Here is a 17,926-nt window from a genome sequence, read left to right on the forward strand (position 1 = left end):
AAATGATCTTGAGAAACACCCGAAGGGAAAAACATTTCCCCATTTACTCTTTTTAAAAAATACAATAAAAAGTACAAAAGTAATTTTTGCTGGACTATGGGATTATAGATAACTTTTCTTTATATTTTCCTATCTTTTCCTAGTTTTTAAAAATATTTATTTTTTACAAGCCTTTATTATTTTATTTAGGAAATTTTCAAACATATACAAAATGACCACGAATATAATGAACCCTAAGTTAGCATTAATAAAGGTCAACATCAATTATCAACACATGGCCAACCCACTTTTCCCTCTATCCTCAGTGGATTACTTTAAAGCAAATCACAGATGTCTTATCATTTCATCCAATAAATATTTCAGTTTTTCATCTCTAAAATAAGGGCTATTTAAAAACAAACCCATAAAAACACTGTCACCCCTAAAACATTAATAATACAAATTACTTTTTTAATCAGAAAAAAATGTTTTAAGAAAATAAGATATTTAAAGGTGAAAAAAAATATAAAATGCTCAATGACACAACTACCTAACCAGTTTACTTGACCCAGTCTCACTGAAAAGGTCTTGCTGCATTGGCTGCCCCTGCAGGCCACAAGAAAAACTGGCAAAACTGTCTAATTCTAGTTACCAGTGTTTCTGGGGTTTACCTGTTGAGAACAGCTTCCTTGTCTCCCAGACGGCTTTTAATTTTACTTGTCAGATAGTCCAAAAAGAGCGTCCAGATATCCAAGCAAGAGAAGTAACCTTCATGAGTAGGCTATGATGCAAAAGAAATCCAGACAATGAAATTACTTAATGCAACTGCTTCTTAGAAACACACCCACTGGTGCTTGTTTCCACCAGAATGGTGCGACCATAAGCCTAGATTCCCTCCACTTCCTTGTAACCACAACTGGTATATTTTATTTCATTTAAAGACTTTATTTATTTGAAGAGAGAGACACAGCAAGAGAGGGAACACAAGCAGGGGGAGCGGGAGAGGGAGAAGCAGGCTCCCCGCTGAGCAGGGAGCCCAGTGCGAGGCTCAATCTCAGGACCCTGGGATCGTGACCTGAGCCAAAGGCAGACGCTTACTGACTGAGCCACCCAGGTGCCCCACAACTGGCATATTTTAGATGGTCTTCAAGACTGAGCCCTAGTGATCCTAACAAGACAAGGGTGTCATCAACACATCATTAGGGAGAGACTATGCAGGACAAACGGAATTACAAAATAAGCCGAGGAGACGCCAATCTTGCAATGTGAGACTGACTGGGCTGGGGGCGGCTCTCACAGATCATCCAATTCAAATCTGTTTTAGAGAAAAAGAAACTGAAATCCAGAGTCATTTTATTGAAGGTCAGGGGTAGAAGCAGGTCCCTTTACCCCTAGCCAATGCTCATAACTGGTCATATGCACACGGAAGTGCCTTTGGGAAAAGTTAGCACACATCTACAAAACCGAACAAGGCAAGCAGATCACGACCGTTATCATATGGCTTCACTTATATGCAGAACATAGAGAAGAGCATGGAGGACATCAGGAGAAGGAAAGGGAAATGAAGGGGCGGGGGGGGGGGTATGTGGAATCGGAGTGGGAGACGAACCATGAGACTATGAACCCCAGGAAACAAACTGAGGGTTTCAGAGGGCAAGAGGGTAGGGGAATGGGTTAGCCCAGTGATGGGTATTAAGGAGGGCATGTACTGCATGGAACACTGGGTATTATATGCAAACAGTGAATCAGGGAACACTACACCAAAAACTAATGAAGTACTGTATGGTGACTAACATAATTAAAAAAAAAAAAACAAAAAAAAAAACAACCCCAGTGGCTCCAAAGGTGCCAAGTTTACACATCTGAAGGTCAGGAAAGTAACATTTGCAGTCTTCCTACAGAACAGACTGAAAATGAGCTTCATTCTGACCCTCAGGTGTTACCTCCTCTGCAGAAGGAGCGGCGTCCGCCAGGCTCAGAGCGATCTCTAACCAGGTGTTGATAAAGACAAAGTCAAGAGGGAAGAAAAGAGTGAGTCTCCGCAAGGTCCTCCTGCTCCAATTTCTTAAGAGCCCTGAGACTCTACTTCATGCAAAAATCCACTATGTTCTCCACAACCTAGTCCTTCTCACACATATTCGATTTTAACCTGTGACCCCCAATCCCTTCTATATCCACTCCAATTCTTGCTACCTCCAAGAGCTCTTTTGTTTTATTTGTGATTACTTCACTGAGCCCCAAGTCTGCCGGCAGGATCAGACAGGAAAAGAAATAATACCATCATCTTCTAGGGTCCGTTTCCTTCCATTTCAGATCTACAAGGAAATCCAGAGGCTTACAAGGGCGTAAGTGGGATTTACGCACTGGGTGGTAGCATGAGATGGAAGTTCTGTACCCAGGCTGAGTCCGAGACAGAAAAACTAACTTTTTCGGGTGCAGACGCAGGCAGAGTCCAACCTCACACCCCACTGCGTCTCCCTGGGAACTGGAATGCACAGCTTAATAAGGACCACTGACAGGGCCGTCCTCAGAAGACAAAATGACCATTTCCTGTCTCCACTTCATCCTCTGCGAAAGCCAGGATGTCCACAACACCAAAGGAGCCAGAAGAATAAGGGGGGAAAACAATAAGCCAGGTGGAAATAGTGTGGGCGGCTTGTAGACAGGAGATGGGATCTTTCCTAGCGGCGGCTCGCTGAGCTTCCTATAGGTCGCACGCAGTTGTCCCTCCTTGATCTGAAAACACCCACCTCTCCCTCCACAGAACACAACTCATCATATGCATACGGAAGTGCTTTTGGGAAAAGTTACCACACAAACCCAAGGTTTATGGTTATGTCAATTATTATATTATATATTACATATATAAGATATATTATATATATATATATATTATACACTACAATTATACACATCCTCCCCCTGCCTCTGAATTGAGGATTTACCAAGTGGCTCAAGACCAGAAAATAAGGCGGGCAGGTACACCGTCAGCAGGACCTGAAACACGTCCCCACCTGCGGGCCCCACTGTGAGGCCCTTGTGCGCTGCGCCTTTCTCCCCTCAGACAACTGCTGTGGGTGCAGCACACAAAGAGGACAGGCTGGCTGCACTTTTAGAGTCATCCAATGTTTCAGAACCCTCACAGACCCATTTTAAAAATCTATCTAGGGGCACCTGGGTGGCTCAGAGGGTCAAGTCTCTGCCTTCGGCTCAGGTCATGGCCACAAGGTCCTGGGATCAAGCCCCACATCGGGCTCTGCTCAGCGGGGAGCCTGCTTCCCCCTCTATTTCTGCCTGCTGCTCTGCCTACTTGTGATGTCTCTCTCTCTGTGTCAAATAAATAAATAAAGTCTTTAAAAAAAAAAAAAAAAGGTATCTGTACTCAGATTTATTTTTCACACTCCAGGGCTGACTGATCAGCCCTCACTAAAGAGCCTGACAAGTTCCTTCAAGAATTTAGCGACGCCTCCCTTCTCCAAGCACGTCCCAGTGCATTGGTCTTTCTGATCACAACAGACCCAGAAAGTGGACAGGTGTTTTTCTTCTTCCCATTTTACAGATGAAGAAACAAAGACTCAGAAGCCAAGTCACCTACCCAAGGTGACAAGGTAAGGAACAGAAAGAGAACTAGGATGTGGAACTTAAGCCTCCTGGTCCCGAGCCCTGTCCCCGGTGCCACACATCCCCAGGCACTGTTGTAAGAACGACAGGCAGGTACAGCTGGCAGGTGGGAAAATGCAAGACCAAGAAGGACCTGGAGACAATGTGGTAAGAGACGGAGCAGGAAGACGGAATCGGATACTTCTAGGGACACCTCAGCGAGCGGAGCAATGGTGGAGGCCAACGCCGGCAGCGGCTGGAGGCACTACGCGGGACACTTCGGTGAAAACAAAGGTAGGAAAAGAAACAAGAGAGAGGAAAGAGTTAAAGAAAGATACAAATACCACCTCTGTCTCATTATTATTCTTTCAGGGTGCAGTAACCAGTACTAAAATTTCTTACGGATTCTTTACCCAACATGGGGCTCCCGGAACTCACAACCCTGAGATGAAGCGTCCGAGGCTCTACTGCTGAGCCAGCCAGGCACCCTTAGGAATTTTAGAAACAAAAGGCAGAAACACTTGAGTACACTCACAAGCCTCTAGACAAGAGGAAAGAATGTGTTCCCGCTCCACAGATAATTAAATTTTGATAAATTAAGATCACACTGTTAATGAACAGATGAGAACTTAAAGCTCTATCTTGAGAGCATGTCACTTCCGACTCTTAAATCCTATCCCGAAGAACCCCCCGCTCCCACGAGCTCCTGACCCTGGAGGGCACTCGGCCAGCTTTTTTCACTCTGCCTCTGCAGGCAAGGGCAGCCCAGCCTGCAGTGCACCGCACAGATCACCTTCCAGCTTCCTGCTCTTCTGCCCAGTGCTCAAATCTGCTTCTGCCTGGACCCCAAAGGACACGGACTCCCACAGCCTGGGAGCCTCCGCCCAGAAAGGAAGGTCCTCATACAGGAAGCTGAGAGAGAACGAGGGAGCTCACCTGACAGTGACCTCAGTCAATGGAGGAAGAAAAAGCCTGTTGTTTGCTTCATGACCATAGCCATTTCTCTTCCCAGTAAACAAATATAACACATATAAATAATACCACTAGTTCAACAGAAAACGAACACATGGGATTCTCGAGAGGGGACCACAGGTGATGAACACTGGGACAAACTGTGAAGGTGCCCACCACAGCCCGTCTCCTTAGGTGAGGAAACTAAATCTAAGGAAATTAAGAACACTGGTCCAAGGACACAGACCTCATAGAAATAACCAGAGTTCAAACACAGAACTGTTTGTTGGGTTCAGGTCCAAAGAAGCAGGTGTAAGAGCTGCATACTTTAAAAATTCTATTAGGGGCGCCTGGCTGGCTCAGTCGGTTAAGCATCTGCCTTCGGCTCAGGTCATGATCTCAAGGTCCTGGGATCGAGCCCCACGTTGGGCTCCCTGCTCAGCAGGGAGCCTGCTTCTTCTCCCTCTGACCCTCCCCCTGCTCATGCACACACACTTTCTGTCTCTTTCTGCCAATAAATAAAATCTTAAAAAAAAAAAAAAAACCAAAACCACACTTTTATTGAGCTTTTTTCTATACTGCGTAGAAAAGGCAGATAGAAAACTTCACACACAGAGCAGAAGAGCAAAACATTTTATTCCATTTTCCCAAATAAACCCCTTCTTCCTGACCTCTGCACTGGCTCCTCGTCTCCTTCACCTGCTACACTCACTCTAAGGTGTCTACCAAATCCTTTCTTCCTGGCCCCCCGGGTGCATCTCTCTGGATCCGTCTCACACTGTTCCCACCTTGCGTGCTTCTGGCGACCTCCCCACCCTTCCCCCATCTCCCCGCCTCCTCCCTTCCGTCTCGGCCTGGTGCGCTCAGGGTGCTGCCATTCTAGCTCTGCGCCCAGCAGCCCCTCTAGCAGACATCTCGACACATCCTCAACCCAGATTCTCCTCCACGTGCACCCTCCCCACTGCTCCCAGGAACAGGTCACCCCTACCCACTGGGGGTGCTTCATTTTACATGCCCCCAGGAAACCTGGCTCACCACCGTACCCTCAACCACATACACACACCCCTCCCAGCCTAGGCCCATGTCTCTATTTCAGCCTCATTTAAGCTACAACATTAGTGGTTTGAACTACCAAAACAGCGGTGCCTGAGTGGCTCAGTCAGTAAGGGTCTGCCTTCGGCTCAGGTCATGATCCCGAGGTCCTGGGATCGAGCCCCACATCGGGCTCCCTGCTCAATAGGAAGTCTGCTTCTCCCCCTCCCAGTCCCCCTGCTTATATCCTCTCTCTCACCGTTTCTGTCAAATAAATAAACAAAATCTTAAAAAATAAAATAAAATAAAATAAACTACCCAAACCGTCTACTTATAAAATCACATGCCCTCACTGACCCAGTAATGTCATCACCAGGATACACCAACAGAAAGAGCTTCATGGAGAAGGACACCCAAAAGCATGCATGAGAATGTCCACAGCAACACCACTCATGATCACCAAAAACCCAAAAGCAGCCCACATCAGCTGTGGAATGGACTTGCAGATAATGACTTACTATAAAGCAATGAGGGCAAAATACGGCCCCACACAACACAGGCGATCTCACCAGCGGACACTGACTGTAAAGGCCAGACAGAACAAATACATACTGGATACTTCGGTTTAGAAAAGAGCTCGAACAGGCAAAACGAATCTGGGACATGAAGGCCGAGGGGGTAACATGTAGGGAGAAGTGAAGGGGAAGTGATTGGGACGGGATACGGGCGGGGACCGGTGCTCGCTGGCAGTAATGTTCTATTTCTTGATTGAGGTGGGGGTGACATGGATTTGTTTGTTGGGAAAAATTCATCAAGCTGTCCATGTATGATCTGTGCACTTCTCTGTGTGTGACACTTCTAGAAAAAAACCTTATTCTAAAGACACTCACAAAAGGATGAGCTCTGAGTGAGGTACAGAACTGGCTGAATCGCTACAGTGTACACTTGAAACTAATTAACGCTGTGCACTAAGTCTACTGGAATTAAGAAATAAATCACACGTACACACGCACGTGCACATGCAGGATAGGGTATGACGGACATGTCTGCAGCCCCACTGGCTACACAAGTCTATGAACGGACTGTACGATTACAATGGGTGAATTTCGTTAAGATGTAAATTTTACTTCAATAAAGCTTTAAAAATACACACACGCACACACACATATATATATAAAAAGACACTGGGTCACAAAATGTAAACTCAGTGAAGGCACGGACTTTGCTAGCGAGGGTTCTATGTCTAACCCGATACACAACCCAAGCTCGAAAAGTACCTGTTGAATGGGGGCAAAAATTGGATCCACCAAAACTTCACTCTTAAGAGCTTCACTACTTGTAATCTCCTTGTAGAAAGTTTTAGTGACAGTTACAGAACTAAAGGCCCTAATTTCAGACTATCTGCATCTTTTGCTTCTCCAGCAAAACGTGGTTAAGAATACAGACTCTATGAGTTCAGACCTGACCCCAGCACTTACTGATCGTATGACCCTGAGCAAGTTACTCTTTGTGCCTCAGTTTCTTTATCTGGAAGATGGAGACAGTTAGTAATACCCACCTCAAAGCATTGTTAAAAAGGATACATGTGTCGGTCTTCACAAGGTAAGCATCATATAAATGTCTGAGAAATAAAGAAGCTCTTTCCCCTGAAAGCAAGAGAGCAGACTTTGCGGGGGATGGGCAGGAGGAGCAGTTCTGGTCTTTTACCTGATGAAACGTGTACTTGAACAAAAGCGTCAAGAACTCCACCACGGGGAACTGGGAGTAGGACTCGATCCTTCGCAGGTGGACACTCACAAAGAGCCTCAGGAAGTCCGTGAACTTCTCAACGTAGCTACGTGAGACAGGAAAACGAACGGTGACAATTGGAACCCAGCCACCCCCTCAGAAGAAAATTCAAATTCAATCCAAATTTCTTTCAGTACAAAACTATACAGATTTAAAATATATTTTCAGTGAAAAATACAAAGGCCTGCAACAATTACCTACAGGTCAGGCAACCCTTCATTCCATTACCACCTGAAACATAGCAGAAAAGCAGCTTTAATCCTCAGACACTATCCATTAAGGCATCCTATAAACTAGCGGTCTCGCAGTTTCTAAGCCTTCAGGTTATGGCCCAATTCAAGTGAAAGGAAACGGTAGTAAAAAGTCGATGGACAGAGCGTGTGCATCATTTTAATGTGGCAAGTCTGGAAGGCTGGCTGGCTTTGCTAGGAGGCCAAAATATTAACATGGATCAGCTAAGAACAAAAGCAAAAGGCACAGCACCCAGGTAACGCACATTCAGGCTTACAGCCCGATGCTTGCTCTTGCCCCGCCCTCCGCTCCCCACGGCTAACTAACTAAACACAAGTCCGTCCCGGTCCACTCGGGAAGCAAAAACAAGGGAGGCGGGCTGCCCGAGCTGCACAGGCCTCGGGGACAACCGAGTCTGGTGCCTCATGGGGCCGATGAGGCCCAGGAAGGTACAGTGACCCGCCCGAGGTGGCCGAGCCGGCTCACGGCAGAGTGGGACCCCATCCACTCCCACGCCGGTGCTCTTCCCTTTCAGCGCACAGGGACTGCCCCGTTCTCGGGATTCAGTGTCCTAGCCCAGAGGAGTGCGGGTCGCAGCTGTGAGGACAAGAGAGACACACAGCACACCTCACTCTCACGCTTTAGAAACTGTCACTGTAAGCCCCTCGATACCACATGGTGATGAGAAAATGAGACGGACATACCTCCATAAATCTTATTTCAGAGACCAATAAGCAAAGATAAAGATTCACTACAGGCCTTAGTGAAAGATTAATTATTGGCCACTGGCAATTCTGACACTCCTCACTGCAAAAGGCTTTTTTTTTTTTCTTTTTTTTTAAAGCAAGGATTATGCAGTAATAAAGGCAGGAGAGCAGAAGACTCCTCCTCGGAAGAGCAAATCGGCCCGTCAATCCAACGTCCCCTCCCGCACTGTTCCTGGGACCCAGCACCCTACAGGCGGCCCGGCCGCCCATCTGACCTCCGCACCGCTGCTAGGAGCGAACACGGGATGTGTAAGCTTCTTTGCAGCTTACAAAAACAAAAACCAAAACCAAAACCATTCATTTGCTCGTAAGGAGAAAGGCTGTCTCTACGGATCATGGGACCAAGGCCTTGGAGCACAGTCAGGCACCCAAATCAACAGCTCTCCGAGAGTCGGGGGCGAGGACACGTCTCTCCGTGCCTTGGTCCGCGCATTCTCCAGAGGCGGCGCCTCCCGCCTCGCTCTCCTTGTCACGCCGCCTTCTGCCGCGGCTGTCCAGAGCCGTTACCAGAAGACGCTCGATTCCCGGCTACCCATCAAGTAAAGGGAAGTCTTGGGGAAAGGGCGCACTGCCTCGATTTTAACCTCCAGCCCCATTTTTGATGCGTACAGACAAGGGCCGTTGGGAAGCCGACACTCTAGATTTACTTCACCTCATTTCCCTCCCCTTGCCCACCTTCTGGTACAGGAGCTAATGAGCAGTGGAAAGTTAGACGCCAGGGCAGAAGAGGAGCAGAGGCCTTGGGTCGGAGGCTCCTGAACAGCCGAGAACGGACACGGCTGTTTAGATCTAGCGCTCAGGGGCCCAGGAGCCGGGGAGCGAGCCCGCGGTACGGCTCAGGGCGCCGCTCTGCTTCCGGGCACCTCTCAGCTTTCTCAGGGTTAAGAAGCAGCACGGGATTAAAACATAAAACCAAAAGCTCAGAAGTTACACGTAACAAAGCGTGACACGGACCACCTGTGACCACATTTCTCTGCCGGACGCCAGCCATCAAGAACGTCGTGCTACCAGTAAAACTCAAAGCATCGGATACCTGACGGCTGGTGCGGGCAGCTGGACTTTCTGTTAACATATGAAAATACAGCCTTTCTCAACCAAAGCTAGAAAGGATATAAAATTGTGTGTTTGCATACTGATGCCTTTGCATTCATAGAAAAAGCAATTATGAAATAATGAGAAATAAAATCAACATATCACCATATGGGATCATGAGCTCTTTTGTGATTGTACAAAGAAAATTTCACACAAAGCTTGTTTACAGGGAACCAAACCAAAAGAACCTTATGAATCCACTTTTTTAACTTTAGAAAACCCTTAATAAAATTGCTAAATTTAAAAAGCACTAAGGTGGTCTTTAAGCACTTGACTTTATATTCTGCTATTTACTCTGAGAAAAAGGAAAATGCCTTAACTCTGTGTAGCTTAAGAATAAAATACGAGCCCAAGAAAATGGATTAAAATATGAACAACATTTGCTGCCTGGCAATCTATAAATATTTTCTAACTTAATACGATTTATCCACCTGGATGTTTCTGAACAGTCAATATGATGCTTTTAATATAAGTTTCCAATTTCCCCTCTTTCTGGTACACAGTGGTAGCATCGCATTATTGAAAGCTGTAGGACAGACAAATGACATCATCCAGAGGACGATGCCTCAGGGAACCGTGATGGACTATCTTTTGGAGTACTTCGGAAAGAAAAGCAAGGTCGTTTTCGGCTCCACTCAAGGGGAGGGAAAGAAGAAACCCAAGTGTGTGCTACGTTAACACGTGCCCTTATTCACACCCCTCTCTGTGGATGCAAGTGTGCCACCTGCGGGAAGCTCCCAGAACACTTTTCCTCTCTGCACCGCACGATTTCACTCGGGAGAAGTCAAATAGCAAAAACTGATGGGCAACATCAAGTGAAAAGGGGGGATCAGAGCTCCTGTACCTCCATGGCCTCCTCTCCCGTTCCTGGCTACGCACGAGCAGCGGACTTGGCTCCTGCGCCACCTGAGACCTGCAGGCGAATCGTGAGGACAGGGCGGGGCGGGGGATGCGGAAGGGAGGACAGGAGGCAGAGGGGAAAGACAGCACGCCTACACAGTTCACGGTCACCTCCCCGGCTCGCCTCATCCCCCTAGCCACCCTAGCCCTTCCGGCTAAGCTCAGACTTACTGGCAGACACCTACCTGTCCGTTCCTCGGCAGGAGCCCCACACTCTGAAACCAAAGAGGGTTACAGACACCATGCGGCTCAGCACGACAAACAGCCACGGCCCTTCTGAGGACGCGGCCGACGCACGCTTGTTCTCATTACCTCTCATCGAGCTCTTCCAGCCTGCTCTTCACTGTGTGAGCATTGTTATCCTTGGTGATTTTCTGCAGGAGGTAGAAAGTCTGCTGGAACATACGTAGTAAGTACTCCTCGAATTCCATAGGCACACAGTTCTTGGACATGAGTTCATTGATGCAGGACATGGCCAGGACCCCAAGCCGGCCGCGTTCCTGACCCAACACACAGTTCTGGCTGCTGCCGTTAACTGATGCCATCTTTCTGGCCCGGATGTCACAGCCAAAGCGCGCAAAGTGGAAGATGGTGGTTAGGAGGGATGGGGTGATGCTGGCAGACAGAGGAATCCAACTGAAGAGATGGGCCAGGCACTCCAAGGCCAGGGAACAGATATACTCACTCTCCGCGTCAAGGATGGGGATTGGCTGATTCAACAGTTTGGCTGAAGTAGGGCTCTGCAACAGGTTACTCAGTAAGTCACCTGGAAATACAAAGAGCTCTTAACATACGCACTATCGAGTTTCTTACGAACCAATTTACCTACAACAGAGAGAAAGCAAAAGCTATCTTTCGTTAAGCTCCATATTAAAGAGATCCATAAAAATATAAAATAAAGCTACTCTTACTTCCCAGGGCTCAGTGAATTTTTCCTTTGGAGAATATATTTTTCATGAAAACATATAATTTGGTTATAAGCAGAATGCATCACAGTTCTTTTTTATTAAGTTATCAGTGTAGGGCACCTGAGTGGCTCAGTCCGTTAAGCGTCTGCCTTCAGCTTAGGTCATGATCCCAGGGTTCTGGGACTGAGTCCCGCATCCGGCTCCCTGCTCAGTGGGGAGCCTGCCTCTCCCCTTCCCACTCCCCCTGCTTGTGTTCCCCCTCTTGCTGAGCCTCTCCCTGTCAAATTAATTAATTAATTAATTAAGGAATAAAGAAGAAATGTACGTGGCCAAAAAACCCCACATACACAAAGGAGAAAAGTCCACATTCAGACTTCCCCACAGCACACTAGAAGCCAGACAACAGTGGTACCGTGCCCACAAGTTCTAGGGCGGGAAAGCTTAACCCAAAGGTCTCCTCTGAGTACAAAGGAAGAGGACAATCTTCTCAAACACAGAAACTCCAATAATATATTGCCCACAAATTCTTCTTTCTTGTTTAAAGATTTTATTTACTCATGGGTGTGGGCGGGGGGGGGGGGGGAGCAGAGGAAGCAGCAGAATCCCCACTGAGCAGGGAGTGGGATCAGGATTTGAGCCAAAGGCAGACACTTAACCAACTGGGCCACCCAGGTCCCCCACAAACTCTTCTTAAGCAGGAGAGTGAATAGTGAAACCATGCAAATAAAGCAATAAATGAAAACGAAGAATTAAGGAATGGAGCAACTACGGCAAGGGGACTAGAGCAAGCACAGAATTAAATATAGAATAAAGACTAAACATATGCAGGAACTCTCAGAGGGTGTGCTAGCTGACTCTTCTTTCACAAGCAAGAAGTCTCAAAATATATGAGCTAGAATTAAAACATGTAGTAAGAAACTGCGGTTTTCATTTTCTTTTTCTTAATTCTAGAGATACCTTTTACAAACTAATATTCCTTGTGGAAAAGCTATTCCTTTCATTTTAAAGCTTCCCGTTAAATTCAAGTGAAACTACAATTTGTTTTTATTAAAAATAAAACGGAGAGCATCCGGCTGGCTCCGTCAGAAGAGCACGGGACTCTTGATCTCGGGGTCAGGAGTTCAAGCCCCATGTTGGGTACAGAGATTACTGCAAAATAAAATCTCTAAAATAAAAAAATAAAGATGGATATGATGCCACTTTGTCTTTTTATTTAGCTTACTCTCTCTAACTCCGTATAAAGAGGCACCTGGAATGGTGTTATTTCTGGACGGTGGAATACTGGCTCCATTTATACACTGTATTTTGTGCTTTACAGCAGCAGTTCTCAAACATTTTGGCCCTAGTACCCCTTTATACTCTTAAAACTTACTGAGGCTGCCAAAGAGCTCTTCTTTATGCAGGTGATTTCTGTTGACATTCATCACATAGAAATTAAAACTGAAGTTTCTGAATACTTCAAATTTTTTAATTTTCACTTAAACACATTACATGGTAGCATAAAATATTCTTAAATGAAGAAAATGCATTTTGCCGCCAAAAAAATAAGTGGGAAGAGTAGCACTGTTTGTACATTTTTGGAAATCTCTGTAATGTCTGTCTAGCTTAAAAGCAGACAGACTCTCTCTGCTTCAATCTGTTGCAATCTGCTGTTCTTGCCGAAGAAGACAACAAGACAACGCTTCATGCAGATATGAAACTGACAAGGACGGAAGCGCTTCTGTGGCCTTCCCAGGTGACTGCAGCTGTTCCTTAATAGGATATAAAAATTCTACTAGTAGTCATCTCTTAAAGGTTAATTGCAATGTGGGATCTGAATGAGTTTTATTCAGTATACTCACGAGAGAAGGAGCAAAAATGACAAACAACGTCCTAGTATTTTTATGGACATGTATTTGACCTTTGGGAGCCCTTAAAGGGCTTGCGGGACCTCCGGGGCCCCCAGATCTAGTGCGAACTCCTGCCTTACATGATGAATCCTAGCAGATTAGTTAACCTTTCTCAGCTTCATATCCTCGGCCATTAAAATAAGGATTTGCGATTTATTAATAAGGGGTTTAATTTCTACCATTAAAAGTAAATTAGAAAGCTGTCCCCTAGCATCTTATGAGGTGTTTCCTGGCTTCTGTTCTGAAAGAGCTACATTTAAAAAAAAAAAAAAAAAGATTTTATTTATTTGTTTGAGAGGAAGAGACAGAGTGAATCCTCAAGCAGACTCCCCACTAGGCACAGAAGAGCCACATGGGCTCAGTCCCACAGCCCATGAAATCATGACCTGAGCCGAGTCAGACACATAGCCGACGAAGCCCCCAGGTGCCCTGACGGAGCTGACTTAATACTGGATGAGACTCATCATGATCTCAGTTACCCACGCAGATAATCAGAGAACCTGGTTTCAAAGAATAATGCAAGAAGGATGTTCAAGTATAATCTGCACATATTTATCCAGTTTGTTATGAGATTTAATAAGGTGATCTTTATTTTTTTTTAAAGATTTTATTTATTTATTTATTTGATAGAGAGATCGCAAGTAGGCAGAGGCAGGCAGAGAGAGAAGAAGGGAAGCAGGCTCCCTGCTGAACAGAGAGCCCGATATGGAGCTCAATCCCAGGACCCTGGGATCACTACCTGAGCCGAAGGCAGAGGCTTTAACCCACTGAGCCACCCAGGCGCCCCAATAACGTTATCTTTAAATGGCTATGGTGGCTGTACACCTGAGTCATATGGAGTCATATGCAACTTTCTCACATTCAATGACAAGTGACAGTTTCTGGTATTAATCTTCTCATCGTTCATGAACCGGGGACCACTTACAGAAGATGACGGAGTCAGACAATTCACCACTACCCAACTAGAAGAATTATCGGGGTAGAGAATTAACCAGGATTAAATGGAGGCTTCAGCAAAGGAGAAATGAACAGACACCATCTCAGTATGATCTTCTATTAAACCTGCACATTTCTGGGCCCCAAGACCTATTTAAAGTCTCTTCAACATTTTTAAGTAGAAATAAATTGTGGCTTTAAAAATGAAAACGAAACAAAGAAGTTGTCCCTATTCTTTAGCTCAGAAGAATTTTTCCAGAGTAGGATTGCTAAAGGGGGGGGGCGATGAAGGGGGAAGCAAAACAACAATAATAATTACGTGGCAAACAGCTCCCACCCGATGTGCTGCACTAAGCGCTTTACACGTTCTCACTTCATGCTCACCGCTCTAAGGTAGGTATTATTACCCGCATTTAAAAATCGTTAGAATAACTAAGATACAGACACATGAAGCACTTCCCCTATGTTCCTCAGCTAGTAAGTAGAGCTGAAACAGAAACCGAGGTCTGTCCCCTAAGCCTATGCTGCTTTCCAGAAAGCAGGTTAACTAGAAAGACCACGCAGCCAGGAAAAGTGATCCAGAAGAGAGCTAATATTTAAATGCAGAAAAATATGCATGGTCCGAAGTCCTGAGTAAAAGGGCCATGTAGGCCATGACCACAACTTCACAAAGACAGGGACGGGCACAAGGACAAATACTGCCCGAGGCGACGCAAACGTAAAATCTACTGAAGTGGGTAAGATGACCTATTATTTTTCTCCCCTCAAAACAAGAATCTCTGAAGACTGTTCTCGAAGAAAATGATTTTACTCAACTTTAAATGTTCCAGTCTTTCAGTAAGTTACAGAGAGTTTTTCACAAATTGCACTTTAATCCAAGTGGGAAGGAATTCCCACAGAACAGAGCGACTCTGCTTCATGCTGCAGCTTTCCAATGCAAACCTGAGCACGCTGCAACAAGCTACCTCTGCAGGAGGCCACCCCCGGAGTATAAAGCCCGAGGACGACTTCAGCTGCTCTGAACCGGGCCGGCTCCCGCGGAGTACGCAAGCCCTGCCAAGAGGTCGGGGACAACTCCGGGGCATTTACTCAACTGGAAGCCACCCAGACGGGTTAAGCATTCGTGCAAAGATCCCTCTGGCTTTTTGACTTTTTCAATTATTAAAATTTCATGTTTTCTATTCAGTTCTACATTTACAAACTGACATTTGGCCAGGATAACGACTTCTTCGTTGTCCTGCGTGTTGTGGGACACTTAGCAGCACCCATGGCTTCCACTTAGGAGATGCCAGTAGTACCCTCTCCTGTCATCATGCTAGCCAAATTATTTCTCTGTGTCGCCAAATAGCCCCTACGGGGCAAAAATTGCCCCAAGTGACAACCAGGGATCTCACTGTAGCCTCAGTCCTGCAGAATGGGGAGAAACTCCATTCAAGGAGTCTGAGGGAGACAATGAGCTCACAGGAGTGGAGTGGCCCTCCCCAGCCCCATTTTCCTACACATGGTTTATAAGGGGAAATGTGAAAAGATTTGCCAAGCGCATAAAGATCTGCAATCTGCAAAGTCCGGGAGAAAACAGGTATAAACTACTCTCCATCAATCAGCTCCCCGGAAACCTGCCAGTGCCAGGACACATACAGACCCAAACTGGACAGAATGTGCCACAGAGACAGGTAAGACAGCGCCTCGGGTTCTATCGCAGAACAAGAGCCAACTCAGAATCTCAGTTATTTACACCATTTCGTTTTGTTCACTGCTTCCTCCCCGCCCCCGCCCTTGTCCAAGCAAAAAGAGGTGAGGCCGAGAGGGGGCTAAGGAAGGAAGAGGCCGAAGCTGCCCCCGTGCAGCAGGAAGCCACAGCCCCAGTGTGCGGAGGGCATGGCCATGGCGTCCCCCATTCAGTCCTCGGAGGACCCCTCCTCTCCTCTCACAGCCCAGGAGGCCAGCGGTCAGGGAAGGCACGGAGAACACGTGGCAGAGCCAGGGCTCTGAAGCAGGGGCAGGAGGAGGCAGGCAGGTGCCGGGAGAGTGGTGGAGAAAGCAAACTTGGGGCGAAGGCCACGCACCTAGGCGGAGAAGGGTTTCCGTCCCTGCTCTGACACCAGCACCGGGACTCCGCCCCTCCACGAGCCCCAGTTTCCTAGTTTGTAAACGAAAGATAAAACCATCATCTATTTCACAGGATTCTGGTCGAGTGAGGCAAGTTTAAAAGATAAGGCAACAATTTGAGGAAGTATTCTGAGAAGCAGACCACAAGCACACTTCAAGGCTTTTTCTACATCCAGAATGTTAGAGTGGCCGTTGCAGGGACTAGTTCCTGGGCTTTATTTTTTGAAAGAGATCAGACCAAAAACGATGTTACCAGAAAGCATATGAGGAAAAAAACGCCACAAGCCACGGGGCTGCCAGAGAGCTGCAGGGGACTCGGGCAGGGCAGAGCGAGGCGGCAGAGTGCCGGGCTAGGGGAGTGGACCGAGTATCTGGTTTACTCACTGGGTTTCCTGTCCCCACTAAAATCTTCGTCCACAGCAGTGAGCTCACGGTCACTAGAGTTAAACAACCTCTTACAAGCTCTCCTGCTTCACTTGGCGTCTTCAATGCGCAGAGGCAGTTGAGCAAAACCATGAAAATAAATGTTAATTAAATCATCAGCACTGTCCAAATAATGGAACAGGACCTGACAGCTTTGCTTGCAACTGTCAGAGAGAGAAAAAAGACGTATCATGTGAACATGTAAGCCTATTGTTTTTTAAGGAGAAGTGCGCCAGCTTAAAAGCCTACTTCACTTCCCAGGCCCTCAACGGTCTCCGTTTATTTTGCCTTTTCTCAAATATTAAAATTCAAGACTTCAAAAATGCTTTAATGGTGCCTACGAGGCAATTTTCAAGAAGTACGAACCACACTTTCAGGTTTTGTTTGTATGGAAATGTCAAGTCTGTTCACACTGTGTTTCACCTCACCTCACCAACAAAACCTAAGCAGCGCAGAAGAGAGGCAGGCATCTATTTTGGATTTGTATTATCTGATCTTCCCCAAGCCGGCCTCCATCAAAGCAGAAACGGAGTTTGCTCAGCACATGCAGCTGAACGAAGCCAACTAAAACACACAGCCTTTGACACTGGAAAAATGATCTCTGGGAAACAAGTTTTATTAGAGCAAACCGGTAACTCCACACTGCATGTGAAGCTAGTATTCACTCACCTAAAACCAAATCCAATCCAACAGAACTACTCTTTGCAAACTAGTGTTTAAATGAAATGACACATTTTAGATCAGCCAGACTGCAGGAGATTCCAGAGCGTGAGCTCATAAAAAAAAAAAAAAATCAAAGCTCTGCCTCATTTGCGATTTTTTTCTTTAATCATCAGGTATTGCAAAATGTAGATCTGCTAAGTCATCGCAAATATCCACGTTGAAAATGAAAGTCTGCTACCAAGTACAAATAAAGTTCAAATCCCTGTCGGCTTTTAGTACACTCTCAAACTCAAAGTGCTGAATTTAACAAGTCTAACAAATGAGTGTCTAACAGTTCTTAATCCGGGTACGATAAATGGAATCCGGAATAAATTACTATACTATGAGCTGTTCTCAAAACGTCACGCTGTATTTTCAGCTCCACAGCAGCTCTGCAAGAATCTGAACTTCCGCTTGTTAACAACAGGCTACATGAAACAGCGCAGGCTTGGAGGTTTCTGATTTCAACAACCCGTTTCCTGGGGTAAAGGAGAAAGATGGAGAAATCATTCTCATCAGCCCCACCAACCTTTACAGGAGAGGAAGAAGTGTGTGCAACCCACAGGACATACTCTACTTGAAAAGCATCTGTGATCAGTGTAAACACAAGCATTCAGAA

The 17,926-nt window shown here is 46.1% G+C and overlaps 1 protein-coding gene across 2 annotated transcripts in view; it reads right to left on the bottom strand.

Moving 5' to 3' along the window:
• XPO6 (exportin 6) overlaps positions 1-17,926 on the bottom strand; it is a 99,587-nt gene that overhangs the window by 36,768 nt on the left and 44,893 nt on the right. For both annotated transcript variants that reach the window (XM_044232964.1, XM_044232963.1), the window contains exons 7-9: positions 10,653-11,106; positions 7,270-7,396; positions 651-760 (exon numbers count right to left, since the gene is read on the bottom strand). In XM_044232964.1, coding sequence (XP_044088899.1) covers positions 651-760; positions 7,270-7,396; positions 10,653-11,106 — 691 coding nt within the window. The remainder of the gene's footprint in view (positions 1-650; positions 761-7,269; positions 7,397-10,652; positions 11,107-17,926) is intronic.

Source organism: Neovison vison, chromosome 14 (genome assembly GCF_020171115.1).
Source record: "Neovison vison isolate M4711 chromosome 14, ASM_NN_V1, whole genome shotgun sequence".
In the NCBI taxonomy this organism is placed as follows: Eukaryota; Metazoa; Chordata; class Mammalia; order Carnivora; family Mustelidae; genus Neogale; species Neogale vison.